A 21,857-nucleotide genomic window follows, 5' to 3' on the forward strand; every position below is an offset into this window, starting at 1 on the left:
CCAAACTTCTGTGGGGCTAACCTAAACGGCGGGGGGAGCGGGGGGGATGGAAAGGTAAACAAATATTTACAGAAGGAGCCCGGGAGGACGTGTCCCGGGGGAGCCTGGAGCAGCAGCGAGCGCTGGGGCGGCCGCGCCGCGGTCTCTCCCGGGCGGCTGAAGCCACGCGATGGCACTGTTCATACAGACTTCGGAAAACAAGAGCTGCTCCTGCTCTCAGACCAGCCCTGCTGTCAAAACCTATCCCCGTACTTCTGCAGTTATGACAACTGTATCTACTTTTTTTGTTTGAAAAAAAGAAATAATAAATATGATGAGGCGACACAGTGTAGAATTTCTGATGGTTAGCAGAAGTACAGAACACCTTTAATATTTCTGCAGTTATCACATGAAATACTGGCTCAGCCAATCTCCATTTCCCACTGGGAGGTTTAAAATTCTGAAGTTTCTGAAACATTCTTACACACTGTAGTTAAGCGGTGATCTGTTTAATACATAAGATGTTATATATGAGCTTTGTTACCCTCCCAGCATTTTGCTGCAGCCTGGCAAGCCAAACAAAGCTGCAAGCAATATTGTTTAAAACTTTAACACGTCCTTTAACAACGCACGACAACAAAGCAGTAGTTGGAGCAACAGTGAAAGATCTACCTTTGGAAATGTGTTTTACAAATGATGTTGTTCCTCTGGAAACTCCACTGACAAATGCTCCTGGGCCTCTGGTCAGCCCTTCATAGGGGAGCCTAAAGAAATCGGCTATGCCATTCCCTATGCTTCTCACCAGACTAGCTGGGCTTCCGAGAATTTCCAATGATCCGACAACCCAGCCTGTGTGGAGAAACAAGACACATGTTACGGCTGCAAAAACTGCAGAAGCAGCAGTTGTGAAAAGGTTATTCCTTAATTCTCTTTTTCACACTAGAATTCATCGCATTATGAACTTCCTTTGAGCAAAACACGGGAAATAACTCATCCACTATGAATTCAGAAATGGCAATCTTTCATACTTCGTAAATCAAAGAAATCCTTTTGGCAAACTCACAAATAGCTTTAGAATGACTTCCTTCCAGGAGCTTCCCGTATTTCTGCTAAAAGTGTGCTAGAGAGGCGGATTCTAGAGCCTCACAGCTATGGAGGAACAGAACTGCAAGTTCAGATCGCTGGGTCGGTTTTAGACGCTATAAGGCAGTGGTGTGATTTCACATCCTTATGTGATAGAATTGTGACAGGGAGTTTACGCTGATACAATGTACTGCTTTACCGGAGTGTGGAGGTCAATTGTTTGATGGAGTGTTAGGAAAGGGGATGCAGATTTTTGACAAGTGCTTAAGAAGTTATTTTAAATCCACCCCAACCCTTCTAAGCTGATCATTTTCTTTCAGAGTGCAGTGAAAGCCAGATAAATGTCTTTTGCTCAGTACAGTTGTGTAAACAGCAATGACATCTACATGCTGATTAGGTTACTCATAGGGGAGTATTCCTTATGCATATCCCAGGAGAGGTATCTGCGGATCTGGTTTCCTATATAAACGCAGGGTTGCCAGCAGCTTGCTGGATGGCCGAGAGCGCAGCAATCTGTTGCTGGAAAGCTGTTTGCAGGTCTTGTCTTTCTCAGGCTGGCTGGCAGCAGATTTATTAGGGAAATAGTGCTGCATAACATTTTTTTCGGCAGCCCAAAGAGAGCGATTCAGAAATGGCAATAAACATTAAACGGGAACTGCCTGGTCTTTGAGCCCCAGTACCATGAATTTCAACTGGCACTGTCAGAGCAACACAAGGCGTGACAGGGCCAGGAGACTGAAAGATGGACAGACTGGCCTCCTGCTCTCCCGCCGAGGGCCCTTGATCTGCGCTGCCCTCCTCGTTCCCATCTCATCACTGCAAACTCCTGCTATCCAGATGCTTTTCTTGTTTTCTAGTAACCCCTCCCAGTCACTCCTGTGGAAGGCTGAATCATGAAACTGAACAGAAGAGAAAATGTTACTCATATGAAATGAATTAATCTCATACTATCATTGTAAGCTCCCGGAAAATCTATTATTCTTGTTGAATCTGTCCCACATTTCAGCCCTGGCAGGTTGAGAACTCCAGTTCATGTAGTATAAAAAGCAGGAACCACAGTGGACATAAGGGAGAGGGTGGGATGGGCTATGAAAACAAAAAACAAGTGCTACTGGCAACGTGACAAGCAGAGAGGGAATAAGCTCTGTGGCCCTGTGGTGCGTGCCCTGGAGAGGAGCATCCCTCTGGCAGTCCTTCCCTGCCAGGGACCAGGGGAAGCCAGTGCTCCAGGCTGGGCCTGCGACTCCCTCACTGTAGTATTTTTAACAAATTATCTTTGCCACTGTGTGAAGTGATGAAAAGCTGGAGGGGTGGGGAGGCACGTACAGATGGAAGAGATGCTCTTTCTGCTTTTTCTGATCAATAATGTTGCAATAATCCCTGACAAACAGCCTTTTTTTTCCAAATGTCCTTGGCATTCCTTGTCCCAAGGCAGCAATGGGACAGCATAAGGTGACGGAAAGGGGCTGCACGACACTGCAGTTTAATGCCCTGCTGCCCTACAGGCACCACCAGGCTGGGACACGAAAGACTCCAACTCCACTCACCTGTTTGGCCAGCCAGCATGTTCAGGAATGAAAACTGGATTAAAACCAGGAATGAAAACAGTTAAACACTAAGGGGGTGCCTGGTATCCCAGGGATGGACTGTTGCAGTCTGTCCCTGGCCTGCAGGCTGTCAGTTTTGGGAAGCTCTGGAAGAAGCATGGTCACCCTTGGAGAGCGCACAGGAGGAACATGCAACCTGCAGCAAGGGTGACCCTCCTTGGCCAACGCTCAGAGCAAAACTAATGGCTCCTCACTGCCGGCATGGAACACCCAACCCAAGGAGAAAGGCGTGGAAGTAAATTGTGAATAGGAAAATGATGGATTGGGAATAATCCCTCAATTCACAAGCTCTGTGCTGCATTTTACTTTGTGGAAATACAGTATCATGTTAGGTTACCATTTCCCAAAGTATGCTTAGTAATTATATCCACTAATACGAAATAATTATAACTATATTAGCAGAGAGCCACTGCATTTACTTTATAGGCAACTATAGGGTTAGATCTGGCTGACACTAGTAATATTTTTAAATAGAATTTTATTAACTTTTAAATAGAAGCCAACTTAATTAGAAAAGGATGGGAGACTTCCATTGCAAGTTTTACTAATTTGAGACAAGCAATGCTAATCAGCATATCTGAGCAGAGCTCTCCAGCCCCATTCATTGCTTACGAGATGTGCATTCCGGCTGCTCCTTTGCAACATATAGGGCAGCCTGACACGCTCCCTTTAGCAGGCTTTGGGGTAAATCCTGCCCCCTCCCACAGAGCAGCAATGGTCTTGCACGCAGCTAAGGGCAAAATGAGACTATATCCCACTTGGAGCATAAGGCATAACTGTATGGGAATGTTGTTTGTGCAGATGCTACAATGATTTATGCATGGGGCAGTGGTGAGCAGAAGCGGGGTCAAGCAACCCCTTGTTTTGCAGATTAAAGTGGTTAAAATGCAGGAGAGTGAGGTCCTCTTCCATAAGAGACCAATCCAAGAAGTGTAACTCACCTGATTGTGAGGAAACGACTCAGGGTTTGCAGACCATATAAAGCTTTTTGCTTGATTTTTTCCTGCTTTTCAACTTTGTTGACACAGTCAACTTTTTGACAAGTGTCACAAACTCTTCAAAATAAAGCATCTTCTTTGCCCAAGCAAACATTAATGGACACAATTCACCATTTTAATCATGGGAACCCCTTTCAAAAAATACATTTTAGCTTTAGTGCTTTGAATGGGATTTAAGTAGTAAATAAATACATGCTTATGCATTTCCCTGAAGAGAAGTTCCACTGGAGCAGACCTTATTTCTTAATATTTAAACCTGCTTGATTTCAGCTACATCATGAGCCCAGAGCAGGGGGTGGCCTGTGCACTGCTGCACACTCCAAGGGTAGCACAGGAGGAATGACCAAGACCAGGCTCAGGAATCCCTCACTAGCATATGTGCCTCACCTGGGATGGTGCAGATGAAAAGCCAGTATAACCCCAATTTCCTGCTGCAGTCTATCACCACTTCTATCACCACTCCTAGCCAGCTGTGGGGAGAAACATGCACACTGTGGACCATATTGGGCCACAGTTTCACTCTTAATTAGCAAGAAACTAGATCTCCCCTTTTGTACTACGGGATTTGACTGTAAAACAAATCCAAACGAGTCGTAAAAAGAAAAACCTGCAAATTTTGCAAGCAAAATGATGCAAGAAAATAATGAATCGGTGCACAATATTCTGGTGCACAATTGTGTACACAGTTGCCATAATCAGCTATGCACGTCAGGTATGCACACAGTGAAAGACCAGATCAGCACCTCTCTATTTATAAATACTTGAAATGTATGTGTACGATTTTGGAAACTGTGCACAGAAATCAGGTCACAGCTATGCTTGCAGCACAAATGGAAGCATCACGATTTCAGAAAACCTGACCGTTAGTATTGCAGGAAAATAAATCCCATGTTTCAGTGCGGAGTATGTTACTTGTGTGTGATCATGGAGGAGCTTGCTCCTGTCTCAGGTACGAATTCCGTTCCACACTAAGACACAGCAGAGACCAAATTTCATTATTTCTAAATTAATATTTATGGGAAACAGAATGTACCTGCTAACCTAATAGACTAATTGCTCGCTATTGATCCTATATGGAAAAAGGTTAGTAATAGCAAACTTCATAGTTCTTGGATCAAAGGACAACAAACATCTGTGTGCCAGTTTAGCATGAAGGCTGTATGAAGAAAGACAGATTCCTAATCATAAACTGCAGCCAAAAGGAGTTTTAACAACAAAACAACATTCAAGGCTATAATTTACTTCTGAATGCAGAGCAACATGCTGAATAATTTGATTAAATGTAGTTTTGGGGAGTTTATGTGAGGAATGTGGGTTGATTCTGACTAGTGCAATAATATAAAATGACAAAACCTAAGCCAACTAGAATACATTTTTATGCTGTGTTCAGGGTTTCGTAAAGCCTTCAGGCAGCTGGCTAATGTTTAGCACAACTTTATAAATCTTCACTGGTGTCTGCTCAGCCATTTTATTTCCCTTCTGTCGTATGGCAGGACATGAAAGGTGTCTGAAAATATCATTATCAAACAGTGTTTGAGGAAAACAATAATTGTATGGCTAACATCTAGGTTATTCAGCTTGAGAGACAATCACAGAATCCTGGTACCTAATAAAAATGTTACATGTTATGGAAAAGTACTGACCTGCTCTGAAAAGTGCTCCAGCAGCATAATGCATGGCCAAGGCATGGACAAGTTGCCTGGCAGTGGTGAAGATGGGTCCTCGCTCAAACACAGAGAAGGAGAGAGGGGTGTGATCTGAAGCTATATACAGTTTCAACGAAGCATGAATACTGACAAGGAGATTAACAGGTTGTATCGTTAATTTTCTTAACTTCACTGGCTTGACTAAAGCTCTTGCATGCTCTCTCACTTGTTCAGGCAGTATCAGGCTAGTATCTGAAGTATTCACGGATTGACAAGCGGTTGTGTTTTCTGGAAGATATGTATCAAACAAAGTCTTAACGTAGTAAACAAAGGTGTCTTCCACATACAGCCTAGCTGGTTTGAGCTCAAAGCTGAGGTCATTCACGTGAAACATGAAATTCTCTTCCTCAGAAAAAGCAATGCAGAGTTTTATAAAGCAGTTTTCCTTATAGCTTTCCAAATCTTTGTTACAAACAATGAGGTTGTTCACTCTGGACCACTGCACGGTCTCATTTTTCTCTCCTTGGCACAGCAGGACTGCAAAATGGAAATTGGATTTGCTGTACAACTGATTGTCCAGTTGCAAGTCTTCACAATACACTTGGAGACTATGAAATTGTGGGAGGCCTTCCATGGCATCCCGCTGGAACTCCTGTGACAGGGGTCTTGGGTAGCTGGTGGCTGGGGCCATGTGGAGGAAAACGTTGTCTGCTGTGAGACGCAGAAGTTCAGATGACACTTTGTGGTTTGTAATATCATCAAACGCAGCAAGACTTAACTGACTGATAAACATTTTCAGTGACAGGGTCTGCTCTTGACTTCTAGACAGGAAGGAAAAGAAGTTTTGTTACTTCATGTATTTTGAGTTCATGTGGCATCTCGCTTTCTCAAAAAGATATCAGGAGAGGTGTTCTCTATAATACATGGGAAACTCAATGTGCAAGTCCCGTTAATATTAACGGGATCTGGCAGCCTTAATCACCACAGTGGGTACCACCCAGGAGGACTTCTAAAAAATGGGATCTTACACACTTACACCAGGTTTCTCTTTCTTATCAATTAACAGGATAGTTTGGACAGGAACGTCTCTATATACACAGTAATTCCCTACTGGATTTGCAAGAGCCAGATATTAAAGTGGACAACAAATACAATTTTCTCATAATTCATGTATAGCCTCAGCTGCTAGAATATTTTCTGGGAGCCACTACTGAAGGTGGCTATTACGGATAATTCATTTCACACCACATGCAGCGAGTGCCCTCCAACGAAGCCACGACAGCATTTTTATAGCAATGGCATTGAGGACCTTCCCCCCCTCCAGTGTTAACTGCCCATTGCCAAGTTTAACTAGCACGTGGGCTATTATGTACTGCTGATGACCAGTTTCTTGGGGATTAATACTTAATTACAGAGCAAATAAAAACAGTACAACAAATTCTACTCTAATTGTAACAACATTGCTGGAGGCCAGGCATTCTGCATCTTGGAAATAGGTAGCACTCGAATGGAGCTGAGGACCAGGTTGTGGTGTGTGGGGAAGTCTTCTAAAGAAGAGTGTTATAATCAAGTACCGTTAATCACTGACTGTAAGACTATTTCTACAGCCCTTGCACATCCAGTTTCCTACCAATTTTAGTGGAAGCTTGTACGATTACGGATGGCAGGACCTAGCTAAATACATTTTAAACTGATGAACACACTCAAAATTAATTATGATGGAAGATGTCTTTTTTTAATGAACAACTCAGGACTTCTTTTTGTATTAGACATCTAGTGTTTACCCTAAAGTGACATGACTTTTGATTTTAGATTGTCCTTTTTTAACTGTGATACACAAAGCATAACATATGGTCCAAACATATGCCACGGAGCATGCAGCAGTATTGAACAAAACAAACAGTTAAGCCAAAGTTCCTAAGTCAGTTAACACTTAGAAAGCTGACTGACCTCTCAGCACTGTTTGGCAATGTTTTTTTATCATCTTTTATGTGCTTTATGTACCTGTTGAGGTTGATCTCGACGGGTCCCGCTCTTCCTTCTGGGGCCAAGGTTATGACTATTGTTCCACACTGATGGGCAATGTCCACGTAAACATAGCCAAAGCCAGTTAAGAATACAATCTAGTGGAGAGAGTTAGAAACATAAGGAATGCTACTGAAACTACTATTTTTAACGTCATAATTTGAATTAATCCTATTAATGCCTTCTGGTTGAGATCTTTTACTCGAATCATGATACTGTTCAGGAAAAACAGAAACAGATTTCAATACTGCAGAAAATAACAGCTCTGATACTTTAAGTATTTCAGTTGTACAGCAAGATGAAATTTGCACCTCATCCTTTAACTGTATAACTGAATACCTTTTCATAAGAAACTTCTCCAGAAATAAAGAAGAAGTGCTGGGGAGGGAGGAGGTTATATGAGAAAAGAATAAATAGGAAATTTTAATTTGTGATTTTGGATTAAGGAGAAAGGCATATTCCTGGAGCTCTGCAAAATCCCGCCTTCTCTGGAAAAAACCCCTAAATTAACATTATGTTGCTATGCCCTAGCTCAGAGCTGGTTAGATGAATGGCTGATAGCATGATGCAAAACACATGAAGACGAAAAAATTAGTAACATTTTGGATTCATGAAGACTTGCTTAACAACTCAACACTGAACACATTTTTAAGCCATCTAAACCAGTTTGGTGAGAACACCTTCACAAGCAAGGTGCTGCCACAAAGAAATGGCAAAAGTCTATTGGAAAGAGTAAAATGTCTAAAAAGGCAAGAAAATGGGAACTTGACAACAGGTGTCTTGCTTATAGATGTAGAAACTTTCATTCTGAACAAGTTGTCCTTAGGAATAAAATAGTCTACTTAAAGAAATGATGTATTATTTTTGGAGCTTAATTCTGCAATATTTCTCTGCAAGTTTTGGGGTTTTCCAGTATATAAAAGATTAAGGTCTTTTTAGGTTTGGAAAACTCAACAGCAGTCCTTGTTACAGCAAGCTCACTTCTGTTTGCTTGTAGGGCTACTATAAACACAATTGTTTATTAGATTGTAATGACAGAAGCTATAATTTAAAGGAATGAAAACTCAAGGAATAACACAAAGATAATGGGTTAGCACAGGTAAAAAAACAGTTGTTCGTCTTGAAGAATCTTTTCCGCTGTTAACAAGTCACCAGAAGGAAAAGCACTTGGAAGTTTAGTAGGATCAGCACTTAAACTAATTCTCATAACACTATCTGTAATAACCTTGTACAGATAATGAAATTCCGTTCATCAAATTATGTCTTATTCTTCTGAGAATTACATATAAGAGAATTTGTAATTTTGATATATCAGTTTTAATCCTTTGTTATCTGAAAGAGATTCGCAATCCTGCATGATGGAATTGGAGAAAAAAGGACATTTACTGAATTTTCAATACACCCTCATTATTCTAAAAAACACTCATTGATCTTAAAGATTGGTCATTTTAATTCCAATTTCCGATGATTCTTATGATAAAGATAAATACCTTAATTTTAGCAAATTAATACAATTTTCTTTCTAATAGAATAAGAAGTACCTATCTGTGACTAGGTAGAAACAGTACAAATTACTTAAGGTCCTCTAAATTCCAGCTATTTCAGAATCTGAACCAAGCTGTATGTGAAGCTATTAGCATATTCCTTCCTTACTTATAGTTTCCTAAGAGAAAGACTTGACTGAGAATTCCTGAGGAAATTCTCTACATGTAAACCCTGAAACTTCAGTAACAGAAGGCTACACTTTTTATTTGGAGAGTTCTTCAAGTAGACAATGATCCCCAAATGTTGTCTTAGCATCTAATTCCTTCTAGGAGCCAGATACTTATAAAGAACCTTGGTCTGGCATAACATTAATGACTGAAATTTGAAACCTTTCATTGCTTGACTGGCTTGCTGAATGAAACTGAACTACTTGCTATATAACATAACACTCAATAATCAAGAGCATTTTGTGATTGGTCCCCAGGGAAAACATCTGAAACTAGTATTTCTTTCAAAGAGCCAAGCAGTTTATGTTGATTCCATGTAAACTAATGACTTCAAAGATGGAAAAAATTCCCATCAAAAAGAATTACTCCAGTCAAGGAAGTTTTCATTTACCTCAAAACAGGAGAAAAATAACAGAAGGAAAGAAAAGGGGGTTTTTGTTTTGTTTTAGAAAGACATGTGTAGCTTCTGTGAAGGCACAGAGGGAGAATGACAGTGATGATTCCTACAAGATGTAAAGATAAAAATCCTGTGATATTTAAGTTACCAAATAGAAGGATTTTCCTGGATCCTGTGGGATTCTTTGCTTTTAGGGGCCAGAAATTTTCAGGACTGATTTTTCCAGGGAACTCCAGGTTGATGAAAAAGAAGTGAAAAAATTTAGTGCTAGAAAGCCTGTATTCGTGATCTAGCTATTTTAAAAACAGCCAGTGAAGAAGGTAATCTGTATTCTAAAACTTCCACAGGAAGGGGCTTAGAAAGGAGAGCTCCCAAGACTTAAACAAAAAACCCCAAAACCAACCGAAAGAATATGCTTATTGCAGAGGAGCAATATATTGTGCAGGTCAGGAAGACAACAATTTATGCTGTGAACTAGGAAATAATTTATAAGATTTACTTGTGTTCCTTGATTGTTGATGTCCACAAAATCACTCCATTCATTTACTAATTCACTGGACGACATCACTTTCAGAAGAATGCTGGGCAACAAATCTCTTGTTTTGCAATCTGGATAGCTGGAAACTTGATGGTAAAGTTCATGATGAACCGAACATTCAGCTGGAATCTTTCTACAATAAACCTCAAACTTTGGTGTATCTGAAATTTTATAAAATATACAAGATTAGGGCTTTCTAAAACCCGTATTAAATCAAAACTCACCTATGCTTACACAAAAGAGGAAGTTTCTGTCTGAAATACTACTAATAAATAAGAACATTACTTTTCTATTGGTTGGAACTTCATGTATTTGGGTTTTTTTCCTTTTCTTTTTTATGTCATTAAGATTTACATAAATAATGTTCCACTGATTGTTACATTAACATACTGTAACTGGAATTTTGGCAGTAAGTTTTGTGTTACATTTGCAAATCTGAGAAGATTTAAATGTTCCATGGGATTGAACTGATGTCAACAAAACTCCACTGTCTACTAGTTTCCTACAGCCAAGTCACCTTGACAGCTGGAACCATGTAAGTTCATACTCCTGACCTCACGACTAGGTCCACTAGCTTCCAGGCTCCAGTATCTTCCAGAGTCTCTCACTTTGAGATAGACCTTTATGAGGGCATCAAGTTCTTGTTGTAACCAAAACACATACTGCACTCAACTTTGTATTGGAGATACAATAAAATAATTTATACTACAACAGTGCACTTTCTAATTACTACATACTACCTACCTTTGAAGTTCTCTTTCACAAGCAATGGAACGGAGCACCTATTGTGGATAATTATACGAGGACTAGGATCTTCTGTAAGTGTTAGGTATGTCACGCCAAGATGCTCTTGATAAGTCAGTGCTATAGCTCTAAAACAGAAGCAGATATATTTGGTTATGCATGTTTTGGACGAAATCTTGATGTATTATTACTCTGGATAATTAAAAACATTCAAAACCAGCATCTGTAGGATTCTTTATGATCAAGTTCCAATTCCACAGATATTTATATACATTTAGGCAAGTACATATCTCCAATGAGAATTATATTTAAACAGAAGAACACGTGGAAATAGCACGAAAAACAACATTAGAGAAGAAATCACTTCATACAGACTACTCATGAGTTAAACTGAGCATGTGTGTTTGCAAGATGAGAGCCCTAGCCAACAAAGATTTATATTAAATTAAAAACATGAGATTGTAGGTCCAAATTTTCAACATAAATCTTTAAAATTTTCCAGAAGAATTTGCAGGCATACTTCTCTGATACACATGAAAGATATTTTTAACAAATACATAAATTTGTAATTGACTGCTCCCCTGGAATGATCCACAATGCTATCGCCCTTTCAAATGTTAATGCTATGGATCATCACTATATAAATTTCCAAAATAAATTAATTTAGTTCTACTCATTAGTTACATAAAATGTCTTCACGCATAAACACAAATTCTTTTTTTCCTTGCGCAAATTTATTGGCTACTTCTAAAAAACTTCACCTCATGGTGATTTTAAAAATCCAAACAGTCTGAAAATTTGATTAGGAACATGAGATCCTCTATTCTTGTCTCAGAATAAGGAATCCATTCCTTATTCTTCACATTTTAATTTTTTTTAATCTGAGGTCTGTGTGAGAATCTTCAGTATCCACAATGATACCTCTTAGACGCTGCATAGGAATTGCATGAGGGTTTGAATGATATCAAGCACTTCAGGCAAGAGAAAGATCATATGGCTGGTAATATATACTGATGTAGCTTCGCTAATTTCAGCAGATTGTTTCTTGTTTATACCAGCATAAGCATGAAAAGACTCAGCTATCAGGTCTGAGAATTAAACTTGGGCATCTGACAAGTCATTGGACTGCTATTTTTAACTAGCTGGATGCATTTGCAAGTGGAATGCACATTTGGATATTTCAAGCTTTAAAACTTGGAAATCTTTCCTTGTTGTCGTCTCAAAGCAGTTTCATCCCTTTTTTGCTTTTCCTGTTTATCCTCATTATTAGTACTAAAATATATTTTTACCTTTTATACACAAACCCTAAATTTTTGTATTATTTCACACTGTCCTTGAACTCTTAAATTGTTACCCACAAATTAAAAAAAGACCATAATCTCAAATATAAACTTTTGATGCTCTTATTTTGTATGCATGTAAAAAAAGAGCAGCCCATACATTATAAAAATTGTACAACTTGTACATGGTCATAACATTAAACCATTTACAATAAAAGCATCAAAACCATCAAAAGATAACAGTTTTTAAATTACAGTAAGACTTGCCTTTACATATGGGGGGCATGTGTTACTCTGACTTTTGCATTACTCTCTTACAGTTTGTTACTAGCTGAGGCTTTATAGCAACAAGCAAAGTTCATTATTCATGACTGTTCAGCATACAGTACCTGGTACAAAATCCACTTTCACTACAAACGCCTGTGGGCACCGCCACGCTCTGCCTAGGAAACTCCTGTTTAATGACAGCTGGTAGGCTCCACAGCTCACAACTCCCAGTGCAGCCACCTGGACTGAAACCCAGCAGCATGCGTTTTTCAGTAAGAGGCGCCGCCGAAGTTAAGGGGCTGGTGTCCGACATCAAGTCCCAGCAGGGCACAGCGCTCAGCGTCTCACTGGGTGGTGTCCCGGCTGGACTGATGCTGAACACCGTACTGTCTGATGAGTGGAAGTCCTGGAAAGAAAAAAAATGGTGGTAGCACGACATGCTGGCTTCTAACGGGAAGTTTATTCATGTTGAGCTTGTACAGAACAGTCTCAAGTAGCCATTTGACTACAACTAACTAAAGGTTGCAGTAAGTCCATTGCATTAAAAGCTATTTGGCCAAATTCTATCTTCAGCTATACTTAGGCAGTTAACCGAGCAGTTATCTACAGAACACTCGCAGCTGCACAACATAACCCTACCAAAAGCAACAGGTACATCACTGTAACAGAACTGTGAGAAGAAAATCCATTTATAGATATAAAACTAGGAATGGATTTTAGCCTCAACATTCTTCCAATTCCCTATGCCATAAGACTGCCACAAAATGCACGATGCACACATGTAGATACTGATGCGAAGAAAACTAATGCAGAAGGAAAACAATACAGAAATAGGGAACTTTAAAAATGTATCCGCCAACTCCTCTAGCAAGTTTGACCCTGAGAATTCTTTCCACATATTTTACTATCAATGTAATCTTCAATGAATATGTATAAATGGTTGATTAAAATATATTGACCATGCATACATTTTGATTCCTGTAAGCTAGTCCTTAAATATACTGTGCAATTATTAGAAAACTGATATTCACGATTTGATGCAGTTCGCTGAAATACATAAACTTTGGCCACGTCTCTAGTTCTGCAGCTTTGTTCAGATAACTGGAATCTTCCCAAAAGGATAACAAAAAGTTTTCAGCCTGCCAGGCCAATATACGTCTTTTACACGCGAACTCAGTAAAAATTCTGAGAACAATTTCAACAGCTACTACGGATTATGCTGCCTATTTTACAGAAATGGCCATTAGCGCCTGAACAGATGGAGAACAGGCAGAACTAATTCTGCAATGCGCAAGAATCTCTTGCTTTGCACAGATTTCTGATCACAGTTAATTACTGCAGTTGAATTTACCCAGGATTCTGTATTTTAAATTAAAATGATGTAAAGTACTCTTATCATTATTATGTCTAAAGATTTCTGTTCAAGCTCTGCAATATGCAGTTGAGACCATACAAATCTAAACACCCATGTACTGCAGATGACGAAACCAGTATCCACATACTTTACCTCTTCTCCTGAGTGGGGTTTGGAAATAGAAAGCTGTGGCCTATAATAGATTTGATATGATGTATCATTGATTATTGTTGTCTTATCTTCTATCTGTAGAATTTGTATACCTTGTCGAACCATCGAAGAAATGCAGAATTGACACAACTGTAAGATAATAAAAACGGTGATGATGTCACACACAGAACCACAAAAGGTATTGAAATACAGTGACAGAATTGCCATTTTCTTTTTAACTGTAGAAATCCTGTCTATATTCATGCATTTCGTAACTGGAGCCACATCACATACTTTTGAAGTTGCATCTGTCAATGTTTTCCAAACAAGATTGAGAATTCATTAATTCTTTTTCCAGGAGATACTGTATTACCTTGATGAGTTGGGCAGAATGTTTTTGGTTATCTAATTCTTTAAATTATACTTCATACATTGTTTATACTCTCATTGTGTTTTACATGTATTAACATAATTACAGAGGAGCTTTCACACTGCATACATTTGATTGTTTTCATCTGCTATGTGACTTTGTTTTAAATGACAAAGTTATAAGTCATGATAATTTTCTTCTAACCTTTTGATGACCTGGAAAAGCACCAAGTTTTATTTCAGCTTCAACAAAACCTTCTTCATCCAACGTTACTACTTCCCCATTATCGGCATCCTTCCATTTCGGGGAGGTCACATTATGAACCAGTTTAATTGCCACTGATTTGTGCACCGTATTAGTGTTTGCCCAGTATATTCCAACCTGAAAAGCTTCCTGTAAGTGAAAAATCACTGATTATCATTTGTTGACAATTCGATACACTTCTACTAGAGTTAAGTGTAGTTTCCAGTATGAAGTCAATCTAATTTCCTCCCTTTCTCCCTCTGATTCTTTCTATGAGGTACAAGGATAGATGAAACCACAATGCGGATATGGGACTCATCCTCATGGTGGAATCAAGACTATAGTCTACACTGAGACATGTTAATAGGCAGACCTTTTGTTTATTAATAGACATACACGGGGGGGGGGGGAAGATGGCAAAATAAACAGGAAGTACCAGATTGTCCAAATGGAATTGGAAAGCTGCTGTGTCAAATTATTTTAATTATTTCAAAAATAAAGAATACTGGGGCATGTGCATGGCCAAGCTAGGGTATGTGGGAAGATCCATACAACAAAACTCTGAATTCAGGAAGGCAGGCATCCTAAAGAATCTTCTTCATTTGTAATTCACCCTATCTCATTATCAAACCTTTCTTGTTAGCATACAAGCTATGAAACAACTTGACCTAAAACATTCTCAAACCAAACATTCCTTCCAGGCTGTCAGCTTTGTTACTGTGCTCAACACACTTCTCAAGTGACAGGGCTGCACAGCAGGGGCCAAAATCTGTATTAGGTCTTTATAGCAATTTACTTGGGCTACTACGTTATGCCCATGTTGCGGATTCATTGGCTGAGTTGGGAGGAAGGAGAGAAGGCTGCTGAATCAGATGGTATGCAGGTGGTTCTCCTACAGTGTCTTACAGACAATTTTTAAATATGCATCTTTAAGATATGTTGCTCTTCAAACATTGCTATTAAGTATGTCATGCTACCCACTTGGTGGCTCAGTCAGTGTGACAAATTTCTATTCTTATTTCTACTCCTCATCATACGACTTACAGACACAGTGACTGGAAAGTGGGAATCATCTGGATTAATAACCATTCTTCAGAATCAGAACATTTAGCAGAACTGTTCCTGTTAACGTGAATGGCAAAGTTACCTCGAAGTTGGGAGGTATAATTACTTTCCCAGTAGGTACTTGAAGAATGATCTTCTCTCCTTCAAACAGCCAGAGGTCCCACTTGGACTGGTTGATAAGCAAAGCCCAGGGCAGGAGTTCTATCAGCAGAGTTTTAACACACGGTTTCCACACCGATAGCTTTACCCGCATTGGGCTATCCCATTGGGAGAGTTGTTCATTGCTGTTCAAAAACAAATAAACAAAAAGATAAAGCCAAAGGAATAATGAATTCAAGATTACAAATGATAAGCTGTCATTTTCAGAAATTTGCAAGACTTTTCTGGTTTTGAAATAGAAAACCAATCTCCTCTTACCTTATCATTCTGGAACATACTGAGATGCTGTCAGATAGCTCTAGCTACATGTAGTCTATAAAGACATACTTTTAGCTGCATAAGCTCAACCTAAATTTGGTCAATTAAAGAAACGCCTTAACAGAATTATGACTATCCTTCAGAACTAAAACTGTGACTTTTGTAGTCATAACATCACATTTCCATTTTTTTTTCAGGAGCTCCTCCTACAGCAACTCCCTATTTCTGTAGTGAAAAAACCAGCTACTGAATAAACAACAGCCCCTAGAGCTGCAGTAAAGAAGTTGCATTCACAAAAAAATAGTTCCATTTTTTTAATCCTTGCTGATGCAATCTTCTCAGTGTAATCAAGGGCAGCCCCTAGGCTGACCTCAATTTTTTCCCACTTGCAACAGATTCCGCAGCTTACATATAGGAATCATGTAATTACTGAAAACATACTCAATGTTGATCACGTGTAGTCTTCTTGAAAGTGATTTCAGTTTATTTGAAAAGGCAATGCAACAACCATTAACAAGGTTTAGCAAAGAATTACCTGTCTGAATCCTTCCTATTATATGGCCATGCAGGCTGGGGAGAATTAGCGGTGCCATAGAACTCGGACAGTATCTGGCCGACATTGCCACCCGGATGGGATTTAGTCACTATCTGTTTAATTAGCGTGGTTGAGATAGGGACGGCGCACTCCGATGGATCATCTTCCTCCCTGTCATTGAGAACAGATTCAGCCACTTACACAACAAGATCAAGCATTAGTAGCACTAACACTTTCTTTAATGAAGGTTTCTGAGCATACTCTGTAGTAGGGATACTCTCAAGGTAATCATGGATGACTCAAGTTACGATGTCTATCAAGTTCCTGAGCATTAACTGACATGCATGAATTTGTTATGACACTGTAATATGACCTTTGTGTCTGAGACCCTAGAAACTCTTCAGTATTCTCAAAAAACATTTCAAGATCATTTAGGATTTTATTTTTTGAAACACAAAAATGTGGACTGCTTAAGCAAACATGCCAATGTGCTTAGGATAGTTATACCCAATGTAATATTTCTTATTATATCATTTCAGGCCACATATGCTTGTTGTGTTGTATCTCCTCTGCATATGCCATACTGTTGGAAAAAATGTACCAGAAGTTAAGTGTAAATTATTCCTTCTTTTCCATAAGAATGAACCATTTTCAAGGAAAGCGAGTATTTTACCTGGCTTGAAATGTCAGGTGGTGCGTAAGATCAGGTTCTATATTTTGCAGTGCTTTCTCCTGTCCTTTCCCTGGAATCACTTGCATTTCATTCAAACCCAGACTTCTTTTCTCTAAATGTATGATAATTGGGTCTGGAAGATGGCTCCTTACAATGAAAAGAGGGCTGAAAACAATCTACAAAAAGAAAAGAATATACCCGTTTAAGGCTAATTTTATTCTAGTATTACAACTGTTCAAACAAGCTATTAATAAATCTTTAAAGTGGGTCATTCTGCCCTTGATTTATTATATGACAAGTAAGGCATCAACATTTAGATTTCAGAGACATTAAATGTACTTACTAATCGTTGCTGCACATGAGAGTTGGGCTCTAAATTCAAAATTGTGCACCATACATATGTAATTGAACTCTTTGAAGATGGTACCTGTATGCAGACAGATCAATAGCATTACACTAAAATTATTTCAGGATGTTCAGCATTTCATCATATCAAATAGAAGTCTAAACTTAAAGTCCTCAGTTCTCTCAGACATTTTTATGCTATATTCCATATAACTATTTCTAGTCATACCTGAATGACAGTGCTGTGCTCTGCATGTTTAGAACTCAGACATACGTCTTGGGACCAGTCTTCATCTCCTGTAGCTTTCACACTCAGCTCGGTGAGCTCATTGTTTTCTAGGACATATGAAGGCAACTTCTGCTTGGCTGCAAGGCAGTTGATGTGTTCTTTAACAACAGCCTGTCCATCCTGACTAATGTAATGCTGAACCACTTTCAGTTCAATACTTTCAGAAAGGTAACTACAGAATGTCTGTCTTCCACAGATTAGGATCTAAAACACACAAAAATATGCAGCTCATATATAAACAATTGTGAAAAAGAAAGGTCAAAATTGAATTATAGAGTGAAAACCTGTACAAGAACAATCTCCCTATTTTAGGTTTTCCCAAGCACTGCTGAAGGCACTGAATGGTAAAACATTATTTTTATTGGCCAAATGTATGTGCAATTTCATAGAAACCTAGGCATTAAAACGCTTAAAATATTGCTAAGGCAGTATCCGGGCTTGAAAGAAACGTGTAACATATCCACTTTCGTTCCCACTGAACTCAGCAGTACTCCCCATGGCTGACACAGCTCTGGTTTGGATTTTAAGAGTACTGTGACGGTCTCTGAATGCTGAGCCCTTTCTGAGCAGACACAGTGATGTACTTCAGAAGAAAGGTTTCTGCTGACACCTCACATTCCCATCACAATCCAGCAATCCAGACCTTTCAGTATGTTTGCTGTTTTAAAGCTTATAATGCCGTTAAAAGGCTGTACCATATTTCTGCATTTAAGTGCACCCACCTAGAAAATGACCAAATTATACTCAGAGTTGTTGCTGTGCATCATACATGAATTATTTATCATAGAACATATATCTGACTTTTTCTAAGCTATACCAAGGAACAGGATTCCACGTGTATCCCTGCTACAACCACCTTCATTTGCTTTTCATTAATGAGGGTGCACACCATAGCTACAACCTACCAAGCAAAATCTCAGCAGGGCTTTCAGTGACGCCAGGCACTGTTCTTGTCTGATCAGCTGTATTTCTGTTGTGCAACATAAGGCGCTCTGTCATATCCATGAGCTGAACATGTTATGTCCACCACATGCTCTGGCTTCTGCCAACACAGGCAGAATGACTGCAGTGTTATTACAGATCTCTTTACAAAGACAGTATTTGAAAAGTTACTGAACAGCAGCCCATTTTCAAATGTTAATTTGGTCATTACTTTTTTCTCTTTTAACAATACAAAGGCCTGAATTACAAACCAGAATAAGATATGAACAGTTTCTTAAAAAAAAAAAAATTCTGCTTCTCAAGAGCTTAAAACATGCATAAGATTGTGTAAATTAGCACTGTCAGAACTTACAAACCATGCAAAGGGATGTTTACTGGAACATGTGAAATATGTGGTGATAATTGAGCTTTTACATGCTAAGATCCATACCGAAGTGAAGAAGAGAGTTGTAAAAACTCCTGAAAGTGCCCCCAGAAGACTGTTATACTTGTTTTTTTGCAGATCCCAGTAGGAGAGAATAAATAATAAGGTGATTAATTTGTGACTAGATAACAGTTTAAATTATACGTTATTTTTTCCAAACTGGATCAAATACTTACTTGCTTTTGCACTCCACTGAGCTGCTGAACCTTGATAATAAGTGATGCTGTCCGGCCCTTGTACTGAATAGTACGAATAAAGGTCCCTGTATTGTCCACACTGAATGGTTCAGACCACCGCCAGTTTCCCCAGCCTTCAATACAGATGTGTAACAGCTGGAAAGAAAGCAATTACTACTTCAATACATAACTGGGAAAAAAAAAAAGTCTTGTAGTAGGATAGGAATTCCCATGACAGAGAAATATTCTTGGTTTTAAAACTCAGCAATGCTAAGCACACCGGTTCTCTGAATGATCCACTCATTCTGTGATTCTGTGATTTCAGATACAAACAGAAGAATCACCAATACCGTAAGATGGCTCTGCATCATGCATTTCTAAAAATTACCTGCTTTAACAGTGTATTTAGGATGGTAAAAATCCAGCACGCGATCGTTCAGAAAAAAAGTCTATGTAGACTAGAGAGTGTAAAACAGGAAATAAGAGATTTGCTTTACTGCCCTTGAAATTGTTCTAGAAATCCACCCTCTTTATTACCAGCACGGTGATATGGAACACAGGTCCAGGCCAGACTTTTGGCCTTCAGAATAAGACAGAAGATTACACATACCCTTCCCTTCAAAATAAAGAAGGATGCAAATCTATTTGTATATATACTTGCATAGCTTACATATATATGTGTGTTAAATGTAGAACTTAGCATATTGCTGAGAGATGGGAAACATTTCATTTCTTACACAAATGTGGTGGCAAGTTCAAGCTTGACTGCATGAGAAGAAATTTAACTGCATAATTATACTCCCTGTGTGATTTATTCCGGAAAAGGAGTGGCTTTTTTCCAGTTTAACTTAAATCACTTCCAGAGCAATATAGTCTTTCATCATTTGAATAGCCTTTCATCCATTTACCCACCATACGCACTTACCTCTATCCCATGGAGATTCTTTAAGTCAGAGTAGTGAAAATTGGTACTATTCCATGTAGGTCAATGAAGTTACATAAATTTACGCCAGCTGAAGATCTGGCTATTTAGCTCTGTATAGATCTTTTGTGGCTGTGCAAACTTAAGGATGTGAGTTATATGTAAGGGATCAAAGCAATAAGCATTCTGGGTAAAATTTATTCTTTGCAGAGGGCCAGCACAGAGCCTAAGCATCACTTAAGTCCTTTAAAACAGTTTTATAAAGGCCTTGTGGGAATTCTCTCTTGAGGGTTGAATTTCACTCTGATTTTGGACATCTGTCATTAATTAATTTAAGTAATTGAGAACAGGATCAGGCCCAAAGTTTGATTATTTACACTAGCAAAAATTGAAACTTGCAAATATTATGTCCTCCCATGATTTGTTCCCAGAAAGAGAGCACTGGCCATGGGTCTGGCCAGTTGGACTTAGTGAAGGGCTGGATGTTGGGTTTTTTCATTGTTTTAAGAAACAACCGCAGCAACAACTTTCAAAGGTATTACAACTCAGTAGCCTGTTTGCAATTTGTGGTATCCTCAGCACAAGTTACACACAGAACAATAACATCCATTCAGTGGGTGGCTTTTGAATTTGCAAGAGTGATGACTGTTGCATTCAGATTCAGATTAGTTTTACATTGGAAGCACAAAGGCTAATATGTGCCAGTGTGCACATGGGCATGCATCTGGATGTGCACATGCGTGGGCACAGCTCTATATTCAAGAATATGTTGAGGGAAGCTGTGCACTAGGACACTCAAACTTATAAACAAACACGTCGCTTTGATTCTTAAGTATTACAGAAAAGGAAAACCAAACCAAAACAAAAAAAATCCAACTGCAGTGGCTGGAGTCAGTTCAGTTTCTTACAGAGGCAGCTGGGAATAAATCTCATCACATATGAAAACTAAGAGAAACAAGAAAACTGTTTACTTTGGAGAGACTGGTAGCTGGAAATGACAGCCAAATAATGAGAAAAGGTACTAAGTGGTCAGTCTCAGCTAGAAGGCACACAAAATACGGTGTGCTCCAAAGATAGATGTCATATAAATGCCATAATTGATGATTAGTAATTGTATGTAGCTCCAACATTAGGATGTCTCCCACCCTGTATAAACAGCTTTGCTCATGAGTTGAATGTTCCCAAGGAACACGCTGTCAGCTTTCCCTGAGCAGTCATTAGCTCCCAAATGCTGCCTTCCTAATTTTCTTTGTAGCACAACGATTAGCCTGCATTTAACTTCACGGTTCAGAAAGAAAAATAAAAAAGAGCTATTATCATATATTGGCAATTTCTTATTTTATAAACATACTATTTGTACACTGGTAAATGCTACATACAAAGGGAACAGCCTTCCTAAGTTATTTTAAAGATATCTAATATATTTGTATTAATCACATAACAATATAAGAATTGGGTACTGAATAAGTTTAATTTTGAGCCAAGAAACTGCATTCCATGAAAACGCCAAGGGATCTCTGGGTCAATCAGTTATTTAAATGTGAGATTTCTGGAAAACGTGGCTAGAAGTAATTAGCAAATGACACTAAGTGATACTGAGATATATGGCAGGAAATAAAAATTGAAGTAATTTTAGAAAATTAAGTAATCTGGTGTTAACGTTATTTTAGCAGAAG

The 21,857-nt window shown here is 38.8% G+C and overlaps 1 protein-coding gene across 1 annotated transcript in view; it reads right to left on the bottom strand.

The window, feature by feature from the left end:
- VPS13B (vacuolar protein sorting 13 homolog B) overlaps window positions 1-21,857 on the bottom strand; it is a 490,950-nt gene that overhangs the window by 18,630 nt on the left and 450,463 nt on the right. The window contains exons 43-56 of the mRNA XM_059815701.1: window positions 19,260-19,415; window positions 17,658-17,921; window positions 17,427-17,510; window positions 17,084-17,259; window positions 16,411-16,581; window positions 15,541-15,742; window positions 14,355-14,543; window positions 13,784-13,930; window positions 12,399-12,682; window positions 10,730-10,857; window positions 9,947-10,146; window positions 7,318-7,436; window positions 5,311-6,134; window positions 652-828 (exon numbers count right to left, since the gene is read on the bottom strand). Of these exons, the coding sequence (XP_059671684.1) occupies window positions 652-828; window positions 5,311-6,134; window positions 7,318-7,436; window positions 9,947-10,146; window positions 10,730-10,857; window positions 12,399-12,682; window positions 13,784-13,930; window positions 14,355-14,543; window positions 15,541-15,742; window positions 16,411-16,581; window positions 17,084-17,259; window positions 17,427-17,510; window positions 17,658-17,921; window positions 19,260-19,415 (3,121 nt within the window). The remainder of the gene's footprint in view (window positions 1-651; window positions 829-5,310; window positions 6,135-7,317; window positions 7,437-9,946; window positions 10,147-10,729; window positions 10,858-12,398; window positions 12,683-13,783; window positions 13,931-14,354; window positions 14,544-15,540; window positions 15,743-16,410; window positions 16,582-17,083; window positions 17,260-17,426; window positions 17,511-17,657; window positions 17,922-19,259; window positions 19,416-21,857) is intronic.

This window comes from Gavia stellata, chromosome 3 (assembly GCF_030936135.1).
Source record: "Gavia stellata isolate bGavSte3 chromosome 3, bGavSte3.hap2, whole genome shotgun sequence".
Taxonomy (NCBI): Eukaryota; Metazoa; Chordata; class Aves; order Gaviiformes; family Gaviidae; genus Gavia; species Gavia stellata.